The sequence below is a fragment of the Trichechus manatus genome, unplaced genomic scaffold, assembly GCF_000243295.1.
Source record: "Trichechus manatus latirostris isolate Lorelei unplaced genomic scaffold, TriManLat1.0 scaffold00216, whole genome shotgun sequence".
NCBI lineage: Eukaryota > Metazoa > Chordata > Mammalia > Sirenia > Trichechidae > Trichechus > Trichechus manatus.
In genome coordinates, this window is record NW_004444152.1 from 2,713,546 (window position 1) to 2,732,613 (window position 19,068).

Below are 19,068 nucleotides of genomic sequence, written 5' to 3' on the forward strand. Positions count from 1 at the left end.
TAAATAACCATAAGATAAGAATCAAAGTAAAATTAATTACACTGGTAGCATATTGTTATATAATCTACAGTCCATATTTTCATTTGTTTGGTTTTCTCACTAAAATCTTTGAGAGCAGTTTTTCTTCCAGTTCAGGATCCAGTCCAATGATACGTATTGTGCTTAGTTTTAAAAAATTTTAAGTTGTATTAAATATATATGTAACAAAACATTTGCTGTATCCACATTCTATGCATGTAAAATTCAGTAACATTCATTATGCTCATCATGTTGTTGAACCATCATCAGTATCCATTTCCAAATTTTTTCATCATCCTTAACAGAAGCTCAGTGCCCCCTAAGCAGTGTTTCCCTCCTTCTCGTAGTTTTTATGTTTCTTCAGTTGTCTTTAATCTAGAATGATTTCTCAGCCATTCTTTCTGGTTTTTTCCTCGACATTTTTTGAATATAGGCAAGTTATTTTGTAGAAGGTCCCTCTTTTTCAGTTTGTCATTTATTTATGATTAGATTCATACCCATACCATACCCATGGCTGTTGAGTTGATTCCAACTCATAGCGACCCTGTAGGACAGAGTAGAACTGCCCCACAGGGTTTTCAAGGAGCGGCTGGTGGATTCGAACGGTCAGCCTTTTGGTTAGCAGCCATAGCTCTTAACCATTGTGCCAGCAGGGTTTCAAATGATTAGATTCAGGCTATGCATTATTAACAGGGTTACTACAGAAGTGGTGTGACCTCATTCTCAGTGCATCGTAAGAGGAATCTACTGATGTCCGTTTGTCCCAGTGTTGATGGTCTCAACTTTGTTCTCTTGGTTAAGGTAAAGTCTGTCAGATTTTGCCAGTATAAAGTGACTAGCTTTTTAGTGTCTTGTGGGGAGATACTTTGAGACTATGTACGTATCTTATTTGTCATCAGACTTTCATCATTTTTTAGCATCCATTCATGAGTTTCTGTCTTTCATTCTACGTTTATTAGTTTGTTTTCTTCTGTAGGAGGAGCTTTCCCGTCTCACTCATTTATTTACTTATTTATAGTATATGGACTCCGAATCCTGTCTTGCTAGTTTAAATGAGGTATGAAATATACATACATATATACATACATAGATAGTCCCTGGATGGTGCAGATGGCGAAGTGCTCTACTATTAGCTGAATGGCTGACAGTTCAAACCCACCCACAGGTACCTTAGAAGCCATTGCTTAGGGAAGGTCATAGGCTTGAAAACCCTGTGGAGCAGTTTCACTCCGCACACGTGGGGGTGCTATGAGTCAGAACTGACTGGACGGCAACCAACAACAATGTAGATTATTAATCTATTTTTATTGCAGAACCTTGGGTGTTACTATTTTTCTTTGTTTTTCTTACCTCCATGCATGCGTGTCAAAAAGGCATTTCCTGCTTGAAGTGAAACGTCACGCGTTTTTATACCTTTTATAAAAAAATTTCCATGTCAGTTTATATATTGTTGTCAAGGTAACAAACTATGAAGGAAGACAACTAGAGGTTTTTCAAAAGTTACAAGAGACTTTAACGTGACAGAGCAAATCCTCTGAATTCCCGAGTATCTTGTAACATCCTATTGGTAGAAATCACATGAACAAGGATAATTTCAAACTACATAATATTGTCTGCTTTTCTACAGTTGGAAAGAAATAAGAAACACTGGCAGTATTCTAAGTTTTTCTCCAAAAAACAAAGAAAATCCCATAAGGTTGGTACTGTTATTCTCCCTCCTTTGCAGATGACGGGATTGAGGCGCAGAAGTGTTCATAATTTGCCCAAGATGACACAGCTAGTGAACAGCTATACCAGGATTTCAACCCACACATACTGGCTTCAGAGCCTACTCTTAAATATATCGTCTCAATTTATACCATTCGCAGGATAAGCATTACTGCCTGGGAGCTATGAGGCATACTGGCGATGAAGCTAGTATATGTGGTTGGACAGATTGTTTGCTGAAGTATTACTGAAAGGGGTAAAGGGTAACTATTATCCATGCTCTGCTTTGCTCATCAAACCATGTGCAGCTGTAGCCACCTGAGCATGGGACCCCTTCGCTAATTCCCAAGGAGCGCCCACATGGGTTAGTGACGTACTTGACTAGTTTCCATTGATTTCTTTTTCTTTCCTAGTTCTGCCTCCTAGGACTCTCTGCTTCCCTAGAAGGAGGGAAAAAATGACCACGTTCAGGGTGAGTAGGGCTTTTCTTTCTTGCTGTTAAAATGCCATGTTAGTACTCAGATATTGGACACTTCCTTTCTTTAGAAGAATTCAGGCGAGTCAAGGCATTTGAGGACCTGTTGGTTGTGCTGGGTGCTTGTTTTGTCCATTTAAGTTTTCTTTTGTTGTTTTTATTTCACAAGTAAGAGTAGAAAATTAATAGCAATGAAAAAAAACCTGCTTTACTACTACCTTGGTTACTAATTAGTTGCTTTTATATTTTTATAATCTCTTCATTATATATATTCATATTTATATATTCATAATACAGATAAAAATTTTAAACTATGCTCTTTTCATTTAACATTATGTAACATTCATTTTTTAATCATTAATTTTTTTTGTTGTTGTTGAGAGTAGACACAGCAGAGCATACACCAGTTCAACAGTTTCACATGTACAATTCAGTGACATTGATTACATTCTTCGAGTTCTGCAGCCATTCTCACCTTCCTTTTCTGAGTTGTTTCTTTCCAGTTACCATAAACTCACTGCCCCCTTAGTGTTCTATCTAATCTTTTGTGTTGCTGTTGTTAACTTGATCCCATATAGATAGATCTTAAAAGAGCACCATGCTCAAGGCAGACACTCTTTACCAGTTAAGCTAAATTATTGTTTGGTTTTAAGAAAAAGGAGCCCTGGTTGCTTAGTGGTTAGCACTCAGTAGTTAACCAAAAGATCGGTGGTTCAAACCCAGCAGCTGCTTCAGGGGAGAAGGATGTGGCAGTCTGCTTCTGTAAAGATTATAGACTTGGAAACCCTATGGGACAGTTCTACTATGTCCTGTAGGTTTTAAGAAGACTTCAGGCTGTCCCTTTTCTAGTGGATGTTGGTTGTAAGATTTAGGTTGTCTGTGTTTGTTGTAGGAAGCAGTGACATTCAAGGATGTGGCTGTGGCCTTCACTGAGGAGGAGCTGGAGCTGCTGGATCCTGCCCAGAGGAAGCTGTACCAAGATGTGATGGTGGAAAATTTCAGGAACCTGGTCTCAGTGGGTGAGGATAGGCACCCTCTGAGGGTCTTTGTGTCTTTGGGTTTTTAAGGCTTTGATGCTCTTGAAATGATTCCCTGAGTTAAAAGAACTATAAATGGACAGTATACTGCTATATTTTATCTACACTTTTTCAAATTTCACTCCTGACCAATTTATTGAGTCATTGAGAGCTTGGCTGCTAAACAGAAGGTTGGTAGTTCGAATCCACCATCTACTCCTTGGAAACCTTATGGGGCAGTTCTCCTCTGTCCTGTCGGGTCACTATGAATTGGCATCAGCTTGAAAGCAGTGGGTTTGTTTTGTTTTTAACCTGCAAGTTTAGTGAAATAAAATAGAGTAGAAAATATCAGAGATCCTTAGGACGAACAGAAAACACTTCAGGAAAAACTCTGGTCAGTTGTATGAGTGGTGTGAGAGTCAGTGGGACAAGAGTCAACAAAAGTAAACGTTGGTTAGAAATAAGTCATTCAACCTTTGTTTATGCGTATGTGTGTAGGTCATGAAATAAGGGGTATTTCAAATAAGTCATGATAAAAATGTTTGGCAAACACTGCTTTTGATGTCTTGAAAAGAGTTACCGTAGAAACTCAAATTTCCAGTTGTTTTTACCTTTAGTGTGTTCATTTTAAATATGTGACTTTCCACGTTCACAGGGCATCAACCCTTCGAAAGGGATATATCACATATAGAAAGAAGAGAGAAGCTTTGGTTGATGAAGATAGCAATCCAAAGAGAGAGGAATTCAGGTAAGAACCAAGCAATTGTCAGTCCATCATAGTTGTCAGATACATTGTTGTCCATGTGTTTGCTTCTTGCCACCTCTATTGCTGTTAAAAAAAACCAAAAAACCGAACCCATTGCCGTCAAGTTGATTCCAACTTATAGCAACCCTATAGGACAGAGTAGAACTGCCCCATAGGGTTTCCAAGGAGTGGCTGGTGGATTCAAACTGCCAACTTTTTGGTTAGCAGCCAAGCTCTTAACCACTCTGCCACCAGGGCTCCTATTGCTGTTACCTGGTCCAAATTACCAAATTTCTTTCCTGGATTATTGCAGCAGCCTTTATACTGGTTGCCCTTCCTTATCCTTCCCTCCTACAGTCTATTCTATCAGGGAAGACCGCATTCTTTCCTCACCTCTAACTGTTGACTCTCACATGGAAAAGTGATAAGATATTAGAGAGAGTAAAAAAGCCTAAGAAGGAGCCAGTGCATAGGTCTCATGCTTTCCTTTTACCTTGCGTGATTCTTACCACCTTTGATTTTCTTATCAGCATAAACCCCTTTGCTGGATCCTTCTGAAAGGTACAGCGTTTTCACTTCTTAACAAAACTATAGTTTCCAGTCCCTTCCCTATTTCAGGTAACTTACTTGTAAAAGCTCTTTTGCTTCTATGCCTTGGCTCAAATTTAAACTGGGATTTGGCATCATAGAGAATCCCAGAAATCAAACTGGGATTCATCTACACATGCATTTGTTGAGCATCTGCTAACTACTGGGCACTGTTCTGAACTATGGCTGTAAAGCTGTGAGCACTACAAAATGATTGTTCTCATTGATACGGCATTGTGGTGGGAAAGACATAATTTTTAAAAAAATGATTCAGAGAGTATGTCAGATGGGAGTAATTGTGTTTCTAACTAGGTTTCATTAATGTTTAGTGGTTGAGAGCTTAGTGGACTACCTCTAGGTTTCTGTTGATAGGTAAAACAGAGAACTTCATATGTGGGAAAGAGATAAGCTGAACCATCCTAGGATTCATCCAGCACATTAAAGTTCTGTGCTGTGTCCTAAGTGTGAAGTCTTGAAATCTCTGAACAAAGCTTTTACTTGTCCACATCTCTAAATTCTTTGTTTTTACAGGAGAGAAGAATCAAAGAGCGTTAGGGACTGTTGAAGATGAAGGATCACGTGAAGAGCTTTCCCGCTGGCAAATCTGGCAACAAATTGCAAATGACTTAGCCAGGTGTCAAGACTCCATAATAAATAGTTCTCAGTTATGCAAACAAGATGATTCCCCCTGCCAGGTTGGGGCAGCTCTATCTATTCCGATTTCTGAAGGTGAGAAGTATATACTGAATCATAAAGGGAATGGTCCTAATGATACTCGAAATCCAAAGTTTTCAATTTTGAGAGCCCAGGATTCTTGGAGGAAAACCTATGTGACTGACTCACCAAATGATCAGAGTGAATATCGGCAAATTTTCATGAAAAACAAACTGTGTCGGTATAAGCAGGGGGTTGACAGCATCAGTTGGATTTCACATCACCATGGTCTTGGAGTACATAAAAGTGAATTTTCTTATAGCCACATTGATTATGGGAAGTACAGAATGAACATTTCAACTTTTAATCCGCAAAGTATAATTCACACAGGACAGAAAACCTACCAGTGTAACGAGTGTAAAGAAACATTCAATGATCTCTCCAGCTTTGATCTTCATCAGCCATTACACTTCGTAGAGAAATCTCATACATGTAGCAAGTGTGGAAAAAGCTTTCGTTATAGCTCAGTTCTTCATTTTCATCAGAGAGTTCACATGGGGGAGAAGTGTAACAAGTGCAGTGATTGTTATGAGGACATCAGTCCTAGCTCACACTTGCAAATTCATCAGAAAGTCCATATTTCAGAGAAACCACACAGATGTGATGAATGTGGGAAGGGCTTCAGTCGTAAATCAGCGCTTCATGTTCATGGCAAAGTCCACACAGGAGAGAAACCTTATAATTGTGAGGACTGTGGGAGGGCCTTCAGTCAGGCCTCTCATCTTCAGGACCATCAGAGAGCCCACACTGGAGAAAAACCATTCAAATGTGATGCATGTGGTAAGAGCTTCAGTCAGAATTCACATCTTCAGTCCCATCACAGAGTCCATACGGGAGAGAAATCATACACATGTGCAGAGTGTGGGAAGGGCTTTATTGGTAGCTCAAATCTTTACATTCATCTGAGGGTCCACACTGGAGAAAAACCGTATAAATGTGAGGAATGTGGTAAAGGCTTCAGTCGGCCTTCAAGCCTTCAGGCCCATCAGGGGGTTCACACAAGAGAGAAGTCATACATATGTAATGTGTGTGGTAAAGGCTTCACTCTGAGTTCAAATGTTCAAACCCATCAGAGAGTCCACACTGGAGAGAAACCGTACAAATGTGAGGAGTGTGGAAAGAGTTTCAGGAGGAACTCCCATTACCAAGTTCATTTGGTAGTCCACACAGGAGAAAAACCCTACAAATGTGAGGTATGTGGGAAGGGCTTCAGTCAGAGTTCTTATCTTGAAATCCATCAGAAAGCGCACAATGTAGACAAACCTTACAAGTGTGAGGGGTGCGGGCAAGGCTTCAGTAACAGTTCAAGACTTCAAATTCACCAGCAGATCCATACTGGTGAGAAACCATACAAATGTGAAGAGTGTGGAAAGGGCTTCAGTCGTGGAGCAGATCTTAAAATTCATTGTAGAATCCACACAGGAGAGAAACCTTACAATTGTGAGGAGTGTGGGAAGGTCTTCAGGCAGGCTTCAAATCTTTTGGCCCACCAGAGAGTCCACAGTGGAGAAAAACCAATCAAATGTGAAGAGTGTGGGAAGAGCTTTGGTCGGAGTTCACATCTTCAAGCCCATCAGAGAGTCCACACTGGAGAAAAGCCATATAAATGTGAAGAGTGTGGGAAGGGCTTCAAGTGGAGCTTGAATCTTGACATGCATCAGAGGGTCCACACAGGAGAGAAACCATATAAGTGTGGGAAGTGTGGGAAGCACTTCAGTCAGGCCTCAAGTCTTCAACTTCATCAGAGTGTCCACACTGGAGAGAAACCATACAGATGTGATGTGTGTGGTAAAGTCTTCAGTCGATCTTCACAACTACAGTCTCATCAGAGAGTTCACACAGGGGAGAAACCTTACAAGTGTGAGATATGTGGTAAGAGCTTCAGCTGGAGATCAAATCTTAAAATTCATCACAGAATTCACGCTGGTGATAAATCCTATAAAAATGATCGAGGTGGTAAAAACGCAAGAGAGTCCACACAGGAAAGAAGCTCTATAAAATGATTTTTAAAGACCCAAGTGTGCTGTGAATTCTTCCAATCATCAGATCTCATAATAAGAGAAAATAATTTCTTCCATATAAGGGAATATTTCAGCTATAGCACAGCATATCTCAGTAGTCAGGAGAGTACTTTCCTAACTGTTGCAGTCACAACCTTGATCTTTATCTGATACTACTTAGTCGTCAGGAGAGGACCTAGAAAGAACAAGAGTTTTCAGTCCTTTTACAGAAGTATAATGACAGATGTGAAAATTAATGTCCACTAGAATGTAAGCTTCATAAAGGCAGAAATTCTGTTCACTGGTGAATCTATACAATCTTAACATTGCCTAGCATGTAGTAAACCAGCCCACCAAAAAAAAACACACACACAAACCCATTGCTGTTGGGTCAATTTTGACTCACAGTGACCCTCTGACAAAGTAGAACTGGTAAGGTTTCCAAGACTGTAAATCTTTATGGAAGGAGACTGCCACAGCTTTCTCCTGTGGAGTAGCTAATGGGTTCGATCCACAAACCTTTTGGTTAGCAGTCAACCACTTACTTAACCACTGCACACAGACGAGCAACGTTTGTTATAAATTGGAACAAATGTATGATATTTGAAAATTGTGTTCATCTCCAAATTTTTATATAAATTCGTATTGAGAACACGAAACCTTAAGCGGCCTTTATAAAATTAATTTAGGGACATGAGTTGAAATGTAGAAAACTAGTCATTACTGCAAAATGCAGTATTAATTTGGATTGCCTTCTTGTGATTAGCTCCTGTCCTCCCCAGCTTGTTTTATCAAGTTTGGTCCTTATTTTGGACTTTGTCTAGTGTTCTAACACTTGCCAATAGTATAAATTATCATTTGTGACAATATAGACTGAAAAGTGAATTTTGTTGATCTGCCTATTAAGTGATTGAATTTTTTCAAGAATGTTAAGGTAAGGACTTACTGTAACACTTGGAAAGTGTCAGGAAGAACTACTAATACGACAAACATTTTGAAGTAAATGTTGAATTGGTTATTAGTTTCTCTTTGATGTGATTGCCTTCTAAGCGCTATAGTGTATATTGAATATACCACGGACTGCCAGAAGAACAAACCTGTCTTGGACGAAGTACATCCAGAATGCTCCCTGGAAGCACATACTTTGGACGTTATCAGGAGGGACCAGTTTCTGGAGAAGGACATCATGCTTGGTAAAGTTGAGGGTCAGCTAAAAAGAGAAGACCCTTAAATGAATATAAGGATCAGCACAAAGCTGGTTCCTATGAGGCAGAGGTTAAAGATGTCTCAAATGTCCAACTTTTCCAAAGTGCTGTACCACTCCATCATCTCTAACACAGGCTTTGCATTCCGTAATTTGCAGCAACATCTCACAGAACTCATGAGCCGTATCAAGGAAATGGCTCAATTTTTTGTGTAGGCTGTCAAATCCCAAATCCGTGGGTCAGGTGTAGGCTTCTCCTGGCTCACGTGGCTGCAGGGACTGATGAACCCAAACCAGCAGTGCAGACCACAGCTGCTGGCTCACAAGTCTGCGGAAGCTGGCAAATCAGGTCAGATGGTAAGCTGCTGACCGACGGGGCTGCAGAGGCTGGGAAATTCCAGAATCGGCAGGTCAGATGGCAGGCCTCTGGCTCAAGTCCTAAGAACTGGAAATTAGATCATCACAAACCAGATGCAGAGAGAGAGCTCTACTAGGGCATCCACCTATATACCTTAGATGCAAGCCACATCCCAGGGAAACGCATAACTTGAGTAAGAGTAGGACTTGACTTAAGCCCTCCTGCAAGGCTTCGACTCAGGACACAGCCCACACCAGGCCTGCCTCATCAACATGTAGAGGTCAGGATCCACAACGCGTAAGATGGAGGAAAACCACACAATACTGGGAACCATGGCCTAGCCAAGCTGACAGCCCCAACGCTCACGGTTTCCACATGCCCTATTTGCATAGTCCCACCATATCACTGTGTATGAGTCACAGAGACCATGGCTAGAAGGGCCACATTAATTCATTGTACCTCAGGCCACCCCCTGGCTCTTCTAGACATTGACACTTCCATACTTGAAGGGCAAACTTCCCCCTCCCAATCATTTTACCAGTCCAAAACAGTCATTAAAATTAGTCCTTCAGGGGTAAGACAGTAAACAATACTGGGGAAGCCAGCATAACTTGTACAAGGCAAGATCATGGAAGCTTCATAGAGACATCCAAACTCCCTTAGGGACAATTACTGGGCTGAGGGCTGTGGGGACAATGGTCTCAGGGAATGTCTAGCTCAATTGGCATTGTTTTTAAAGAAAATGTACGTTCTACTTTGGTGAGTGGTATCTGGGGTCTTAAAAGCCTGTGAGTGGCCATCTAAGATACTCCACTGGTGTCACCCCTTTAGGAGCAAGGGAGAGTGAAGAAAAGTAAAGACACAAGGGAAAGATTAGTCCAAGGGACTAATGAGCCACATCTATGATGGCCTCCACCAGCCTGAGTCCAGTACAACTAGATGGTACCCAGGTACCACCACAGACTGCTTTGACAGGGATCACAATAGAGGGTCCCAGACAGAGCTGGAGAAAAATGTAGAACAACATTCTAACTCACAAAAAAGATCAGACTTACTGGCATGACAGAGACTGGAGAAACCCTGAGACTATGGCCCCTGGACACCATTTTAGCTCAGTAATGAAGTCACTCCTGAGGTTCACCCTTCATCCAAAGCTTAGACAGGCCCATAAAACAAAATGAGATTAAAGGGGCACGCCAGTCCTGGGGCAAGGACTAGAGGCAGGAGGGGATAGGAAAGCTGGTAGTAGGGAACTCAAGGTCGAGAAGGGAGAGTGTTGACATGTCGTGGGGTTGTTAATCAGTGTTATAAAACAATACGTGTACTAACTGTTTAATGAGAAACTAGTTCTATAAACCTTCACCTAAAGTACAGTAAAAAAAAGATTAAAATATTTTTAAAACATAATTAAGAAGTTTGATCTAATGTGTTTCCGCATGTGTATAGAATTCTACCTCCAAAAAATTTTCTGAGCACATATAAAACATTCACAAAAATTTATCACATACCAGACCATAAAGCAAGTCTCAACACATTTCAGAGACTAGGCATCACATAAAAAAAAAAAAAAAAAATTCTTCTGTAGGGCAAAAGAGTCCTAAGGGTGGAGAACCTGACCAGATGAGATGGACATGTGCAGCCGACCAGAATGGCTGGTACCTGAATAACTTCGTCCTTAAGACTGTTTGCCCTATTGAAAGACTAGTTGTTAATTATTGTTTCGGACTGGTAAAATGATTGGGAGGGGGAAGTTATCTTCCAAGTATGAAAGAACCATGGCAAGAAAAGCCAGGGGGTGGCCTGTGGTGTGATGGATTGCTTTTGTGTGGCCTTTTTCTCCATGATCTTGCAACCCACCCAAGTGGGACTGTGAAAATAAGGCAATTGTGGCTCACCAAGCAGATTGGTCAGTTTTGCCATCCCACTAGGCTTAAAAGAGAGTCAATTCCAGTGCAAAGAGGGGATCTCACCACCACCAAGGAAGAAGGGCCAAGAGTGGAGCAAGTCTTTTGGACCCAGGATCTCTGCACTGAGAAGCTCCCAGAACCCGGAGACCAAGACAGAGAGAGAGAGAGCTGTTACACTGAACATGGCAAGAAGTGTTTGCAGAAAAATGGTGGCAGGAGAGCCTGGCAGGAGATGGTGCAGTGGGCTTCCCGGCCCACAGATCAAGAAAGCTGAGTGCCTATGGGCAGGAGGCTTGCTAGCAGAGTAGGGTGCCTCTGTGCACTCAGTGGAGCTATGTTTGCCAACCCATGGAGCTAGAACTGAGCACCTTTGAGCCAAAGGTTACTGACAGAGTGGGGTGCCTCTGGGTACTTACCAGCAGAGCTAAAAGAGCTTTGTAACACTTGCCTGAGCAGGGCAGAGGCCAAGAGCCAGAAAGGCATGCCAGCTGGCATGGCTGGGAAGAGGCTGTCCTGATGGAAGAACTGTATCGTGAGTGTTCCTGAATCTGAATTGTAACTTGTTACTTCCCTAATAAACCCCATAATAGTGAATATGGTCAGTGAATTCTGTGTGGCCATTTCAATGAATTATTGAACTCAGCAGAGAAGTAGAGTGCTGTGGGAGGGATGGTTGGTGTCAGAATTGGTAAAGATGGCAGAGAGAGGAGACATGTCTGACCTGACCTCTGCCTCATAGGAATCAGCCATGGGCTGTTGATCTTGATTCTCCTTCCCCCTTGTGAAGTTAGAGGAGGTCAGATGCCACCGCCACACCGCTATGCCATTCTTACACCCTCAACGAGATGGATCAACAAAGTGGCCGGAACAATGGGCTCAAACATAGCAACTATTGTCAGGATGGTGCAGGAATGGGCAGTGTTTTGTTCTGATGTACGTAGGATCGCTATGAGTTGGAACCAACTCACCAGCACCTAACAACAACATATACAGTGGTCTGAATGGATTCCCGAGCCCATCCTATGGTTATTTGCCAAGTCCCAAAAAGCAGAGTTGCAATAGAAATAGTCAACAACTGGCAGAATCCACCCCGTGGTTCCCTGACCTGCAGAATGAGGGCTATTTTTGTAAGAAAAGATAAATGCAAACCATTGTGGTTGCTTCTGTGTACAAAAATAGTAAGTCAAAAGCAACATCATGTTCCTGGAGGGAACAAATAAATTAGTGCCACTAGTCATATCTTGAAAGTTGCAAGGGTCGTGATTTCTATCACATCCCCATTCAATTCACACATTTGAACTGTGCAGAAACAGGTGAATCTGGGAGAATGATAGGATATAACTGTAAACTTAATTAGGGTTTAACACCAATTGCAGCTGCAGATGTGGTTACATGATGGAGCAAATCAATACATGTACTGGCACCTGATATGCAGCCATTGAGCTGACGAGTGATTTTTCTGTATGTTTATTAGTAATGATCATCCAAAACAGTTTAATTTAATCTGGTAGGGATAACTTTTGTGGTCTCAGATCAGAGCTTCATCAACTTTCCAATCTTCTTTAACAATTTAGTCCAGAGATAGGCAAACTACAGCCTATAGGCCAAATCTGGCCTCCATCTGTTTTTATAAATAAAGTTTTATGGAAACATAGCCATGACCATTTTTTACATGTTGTCTATGGCTGCTTTTCTACTACAATGGCAGAGGTGAGTAGTTACAACAGAGACTATCTGGTGTACGAAGCCCAAAATATTTACTATCTGACCTTTTGTCGTTGTTGTTAGCTGCCCTCAAGTAGGCCCTTGACTCATGGTGACCCCGTGTGTTACACAGTAGAACTAATCCATAGGGTTTTCTTGGCTGTAATCTTTACAGAAGCATTTCACCCGGGCTTTTCTTCCGTGGAGCCACTGGGTGGGTTCAAACTGACAACCTTTGAGCTAGCAGCTGATCTCAAACCAATCGCACTACCTTGGCTTCTGACCCTTAAAAGTAATTTTTTGACCCCTAGTCTAGTGTCTCCACCATGCGTCAGTCAGTTTGTCATACTGGGGTGGCTTGCCTGTTGCTGTGATGCTGGGAGCTATGCCACCAGTATTTCAAATACCAGCTGGGTCACCTATGGTGGATGGATTTCAGCAGAGCTTCCAGACTAAGACAAACTAGGAAGAAGGACCTGGCAGTCTACTTCTGAAAAAATTGGCCAGCAAAAATGAATATGAATAGCAGAGGAGCACTGTCTGATATAGTGCCAGAAGATGAGCCCCTCAGGTTGGAAGGTACTCAAAATACGACTAAGGAAGAGCTGCTTCCTCAAAGTAGAGTCAACCTTAATGACGTAGATGGAGTAAAGCTTTTGGGACCTTCATTTGCTGATGTGGCATCACTCAAAATGAGAAGAAACAGCTGCAAACATCCATTAGTAATCAGAACATGGAATGCAAGAAGTATGAATCTAAGAAAATTGGAAGTCGTCAAAAATGAAATGGAATACATAAAGATCGATATCCTAGGCACTAGTGAGCTGAAATGGACTGGTATCGGCCATTTTGAATCAGATAATCATGTCTACTATGCTAGGAATGACAAATTGAAAAGGAATGACATCACATTCATTGTCAAAAAGAACATTTCAAAATCTATTCTGAAGTACAATGCAGTTAGTGATAGAATAATATCCATACATGTACAAGGAAGACCAGTTAATACCACTATTATTCAAATTTACGTGCCAACCACTAATGCCAAAGATGAGGAAATTGAAAATTTTTTCCAACTTCTGCAGTCTGAAATTGATCAAACATGCAATCGAGATGCATTGGTAATTACTGGTGATTGGAATATGAAAGTTGGAAACAAAGAAGAAGGATCAGTAGTCAGAAAATATGGCCTTGGTGATAGAAACCATGCCAGAAATCACACGATAGAATTTTGCAAGATTAACACTTCTTCATTGTAAATACCTTTTTTCATAAACAACGACAATACACGTGGACCTCACCGAATGGAAAACACGGGAATCAAATCAAATACATCTGTGGAAAGAGACAATGGAAAAGCTCAATATTATCAGTCAGAACAAGGCCAGGGACTGACTGTGGAACAGACCATCAATTGCTCATATGCAAGTTCAAGTTGAAGCTGATGAAAATTAAAACAAGTCCATGAGAACCCGAATACGACGTTGAGTACATCCCGCCTGAATTTGGAGACCAAATAGATTTGATGCATTGAACACTAATGACAGAAGACTAGATGAGTTATGGGATGACATCAAGGACATCATATATTAAGAGCAAAAGGTTATTAAAAAGACAAGAAAGAAAAGACCAAAATGGATGTCAGAAGAGACTCTGAAACCTGATCTTGAACGTAGAATAGCTCAAGGGAATGGAAGAAATGATGAAGTAAAAGAACCGAACTGAAGATTTCAAAGGGCGTCTCAAGAAGACAAAGTAAAGTATTATAATGAAATGTGAAGTACAACCAGAACACTCCTTAGAAGCAAGGATGGCGAGACTACGTCTCACATACTTTGGACATGTTATCAGGAGGGATGAGTCATTGGAGAAGGCCATCATGCTTGGTAAAGTAGAGGGTCAGCAAAAAAGAGGAAGACCTTCAACAAGATGGATTGACATAGTGGCTGCAACGATGGACTCAAGCATAACAATGATCGTGAGGATGGCGTAGAACCAGGCAGTATTTTGTTCTGTTGTACATAGGGTCGCTATGAGTTGGAACTGACTTGAAGGCACCTAACAACAACATTGCTGTATATTATTTTAATGTGTAAATATACCACAACTTATTTTTCCATCTGATTGTTGATGGGCATTGTGTAGTTTCTTGTCCTTGGCTATTAAAAGTAGTACTGATATGAACATAGATGGACATGTCTTTTGTTGGATATATGGATTTATATATATCTTTTTCTATATGGATCTATATATGTAAGTGTGGATTATAGGATATGAATAGGTTCAACTTTAGTAGTTACTGAAAAATCATATTCCAAAGTGGTTTTTATCAGTTTACATGCTTACCTACAGAATGGAAATATTTGCATCTTTGCCATCATTTCTTCATTCATTCCTTTAAGTTTTAGTCTTTCTGGTTGTAATGTAGTAGAATCGCTAACAGTTTAACTTGGCTTTCTTTTTGATATCTAATGAAGTTGAGTGCCTTTTCATATGATTATTGGGTATTCTGATATCCTGGTTTTTGAACTGTCTGTTAAAGTGTTCTTACCTTTTTCTATTTGGTTACTTGAGTTTTTTTTCTTATTATTTAAGGATTTATGTATCTTTTTATCTATTCTACATATAAGTCTTTTGTTAAATGTATGGTTTATAAATTCTCTTACTTTGGGGATAACGTTTTCACTCTCTTAGTGGTGCCATAATGAAGAGAAGCTCTTAATTTTGAAATAGTCCGATTTATTTATTTATTTTTTACAGTTAGTGATTTTTGATCTTGTTTAAGATTTTTTTTTTTCTACTCTAAGGAAACAAACATGTTCTCTTAATTTTTCTTGAAAGCTTAATTATTTTACCTTTCAAAATTAGATCTTCACAGGTAAATGTATTTTTTCCACGTTGTTGCTGTTGTTAGATGCTGTCAAGTCTGTTCCGACTCATAGCGACCCTATGTACCAAAGAACAAAACACTGCCTGGTCCTGCACCATGCTCACAATCGTTGTTATGCTGGAGCCCATTGTTGCAGCCACTGTGTCAATCCATCTCGTTGAGGGTTTTCCTCTTTTTCCTGACCCTCTACCAAGCATGATGTCCTTCTCCAGGGCCTGATCCCTTCCGACAACATGTCCAAAGCATGTAAGGCGTAGTCTCACCATCCTTGCTTCTAAGGAGCATTCTGGTTGTACTTCTTCCAAGACAGATTTGTTCGTTCTTTTGGCAGTTCATGGTATATTCAATATTCTTCACCAACACCACAATTCAAAGCGTCAATTCTTCTTCAGTCTTCCGAAGATTGAAAATACCATGGCTGGGATCAGGCGCACCTTAGTCTTCAAGGTGATATCTTTGCTTTTCAACACTTTTTGTTGTTGTTGTTGTGCTTTAAGTGAAAGTTTACAATTCAAGTTAGTCTCTCATACAAAAATTTATACATACATTGTTTTGTGACCCTACTTGCTCTCCCTATTCTGTGACAGCACACTCTTCCTTTCCATCCCGGATTTCCTGTGTCCATTCAACCAGCTCCTGACCCTCTCTGCCTTCTCATCTCGCCTCTGGACAGGAGCTGCCCGTTTAGTCTCGTGTGTCTACTTGAGCTGAGAAGCACACTCTTCATGAGTATTATTTTATGTGCCATAGTCCAGTCTAATGTTTGTCTGAAGAGTTGGCCTCAGGAATGGTTTTAGTTTTGGGCTAACAGACAGCCCAGGGGCCACATTTTCCAGGGTTCCTCCAGTCTCAATCAAACCATTAAGTCTGGTCTTTTTATTAGAATTTGAGTTCTACACCCTACTTTTCTCCTGCTCCGTCAGGGATTATCTGTTGTGCTCCCTGTCAGGGTGGTCATTGCGGTAGCCGGCACCATCTAGTTCTTCTGGTCTCAGGCTGATGATGTCTCTGGTGTATGTGGCCCTTTCTGTCTCTTGGGCTTATACTTTCCTTGTGTCCATGGTGTTCTTCATTCGCTTTTACTCCAGGTGGGTTTGGACCAATTGATGCATCTTAGATGGCTACTCACTAGCTTTTAAGACCCCAGACACCACTCACCAAAGTGGGATGCAGAACATTTTCTTAAAAAACTTTGTTATGCCAATTGACCTAGATGTCCCCCGAAAGCATGGTTCCCTAGACCCCACCCCTGCTACTCCATCCCTCAGAGTGTTTGATTGTATTCAGGAAACTTCTTAGCTTTGGTTTAGTCCAGTTGTGCTGACTTCCCCTGTAGTGTGTGCTGTCCTTCGCTTCACCTAAGATAATTCTTATCTACTTTCCAGTCAGTGAATATCCCTCTTTATCCCTCTCCACCCTCGTAACCATCAAAGAATGTTATCTTCTGTGTTTAAGCCTTTTCTTGGGTTCTTATAATAGTGGTCTTATACAATATTTGTCCTTTTGCAACTGACTAAGTTCACTCAGCATAACACCTTCCAGAATCCTCCATGTTATAAGATGTTTCATGGATTCATCATTGTTCTTTATTGTTGCCTAGTATTCCATTGTGTGAATATACTATAATTTGTTTATCCATTCATCCGTTGATGGGCACCTAGGTTGTTTCCAACTTTTTGCTATCATGAACAATGCTGCAATGAACATGGGTGTGCATATATCTATTCCTGTGATGGCTCTTAATTTTCTAGGATATATTCCAAGGAGTGGGATTGCTGGATCGTATGGTACTTCTATTTCTAGCTATTTAAGGAAGTGCCAAATCAATTTCCAAAGTGGTTGTACCACTTTACATTCCCACCAACAGTATGTAAGTGTTCCAGTCTCTCCACAACCTCTCCAACATTTATATTTTGTGTTTTTTGGATTAATGCTAGCCTTGTTGGGGTGAGATGGTATCTCATTGTAGTTTGATTTGCATTTCTCTAATGGCTAATGATCATAAGCATTTCTTCATGTCTCTGTTAGCCGCATGAATGTCTTCAATTTATAAAGTGCCTGTTCATATCCTTTGCCCATTTTTTAATTGAGTTGTTTGTATTTTTGTTGTTGAGGTTTTGCAGTATCTTGTAGATTTTAGATTTTAGACACTGATCAGCTTTGTCATAGCCAAATTTTTTTTCCCATTCTGTAGGTTGTCTTTTTACTCTTTTGGTGAAGTCTTTTGATGAGCATAAGTGTTTGATTTTTAGGAGCTCCCAGTTATCTAGTCTCTCTTCTGGTGTTTGTGCATTGTTACTTATAGTTTGTATTGTGTTTATGCCATGTATTAGGGCTCCTAGCATTGTCCCTAGTTTTTCTTCCATGATGTTTATCGTTTTCAATTTTATATTTAGGTTTTTGATCCATTTTGAGTTAGTTTTTGTGTATGGTGTGAGGTATGGGTCTTCTTTCAGTTTTTTGCAGATGGATATCCAGTTCTGCCAGCATCGTTTGTTAAAGAGACTGTCTTTTCCCCAATTAATGGACTTTGGGCCTTTGTCAAATATCAGCTGCTCATAGGTGGATGAATTTATATCTGGGTTCTCAATTTTGTTTCATTGGTCTATGTATCAGTTGTTGTACCAGTACCAGGCTGTTTTGACTACCGTGGCAGTACAATAGGTTCTAAAATCAGGTAGTGTGAGGCCTCCCACTTTGTTCTGCTTCTTGAGTAATGCTTTACTTATCTGCGACCTCTTCCGTTTCCATATGAAGTTGGTGATTTGATTCTCCATCTCATTAAAATATGCTAGTGGAATTTGGATCGGGATTGCATTGTACCTGTAGATTGCTTTGGGTAGAATTGACATTTTCACAATGTTGAGTCTTCCTATCCATGAGCAAGGTATGTTTTTCCACTTATGCAGGTCTCTTTTGGTTTCTTGTAGGAGGGTCTTCTAGTTTTCATTGTACAGGTCTTTTACGAATCTGGTTAGATTTATTCCTAAGTATTTAATCTTCTTGGGGGCTACTATAAATGGTATTGATTTGGTGATTTCCTCTTGGAAGTTCTCTTTGTTGGTGTAGAGGAACCCAACTGATTTTTGTATGTTTATCTTGTATCCTGATACTTTGCTGAAATCTTCTATTAGTTCCAGTAGTTTTCTTGTGGATTCTTTGCGGTTTTCTGTGTATAAGATCATATCATCTGCAAATAGGGATACTTTTACTTCTTCCCTACCAATTTGGATGCCCTTTATTTTTTTCTAGCCTAATTGCTCTGGCTAAGACCTCCAGCAAAATGTTGAATAAGAGTGGTGATAAAGGGCATCCTTGTCTGGTTCCCGTTCTCAGTGGTCGTGCTTTCAGAGTCTCTCCATTTAGGATGATGTTGGCTGTTGGCTTTGTATAAATGGCCTTAATTATGGTGAGGAATTTCCCTTCTATTCCTGTTTTGCTGAGAGTTTTTAATCATGAACGGGTGTTGGACTTTGTCAAATGCTTTTTCTGCATCAACTGATAAGATCATGTGGTTCTTTTGTTTTATTTATGTGGTGGATTACTTTGATTGTTTTTCTAATGTTGCTTTTCAACACTTTAAAGAGGTCTTTTGCAGCAGATTTGCCCAATGCAATGCGTCTTTTGATTTCTTGACTGCTGCTTCCATGGGTGTTCATTGTGGATCCAAGTAAAATGAAATCCTTGACAACTTCAATCTTTTCTCTGTTTATCATGATGTTGCTCATTGGCCCAGTTGTGA

General features: G+C 40.4%; 1 protein-coding gene across 5 annotated transcripts in view; it reads left to right on the forward strand.

Annotated features, from left to right (window-relative positions):
- Positions 1-2,167: 2,167 nt before the first annotated feature.
- Positions 2,168-19,068, forward strand: part of LOC101352937 (zinc finger protein 227) — an 83,025-nt gene continuing 66,124 nt past the window's right edge. Inside the window, exons 1-7 of one of the 5 annotated variants that reach the window (XM_023742718.1) lie at positions 2,183-2,197; positions 3,093-3,219; positions 3,872-3,964; positions 5,081-5,285; positions 5,580-6,049; positions 6,302-6,385; positions 6,554-7,589. In XM_023742718.1, the coding sequence (XP_023598486.1) occupies positions 2,183-2,197; positions 3,093-3,219; positions 3,872-3,964; positions 5,081-5,285; positions 5,580-6,049; positions 6,302-6,385; positions 6,554-7,266 (1,707 nt within the window). In that variant the 3' untranslated portion in view covers positions 7,267-7,589. Of the gene's footprint in view, positions 2,198-3,092; positions 3,220-3,871; positions 3,965-5,080; positions 7,590-19,068 lie in introns of those variants that run through there. The other 4 variants (XM_023742717.1, XM_023742714.1, XM_023742713.1 and 1 more) reach the window with 4 other exon arrangements.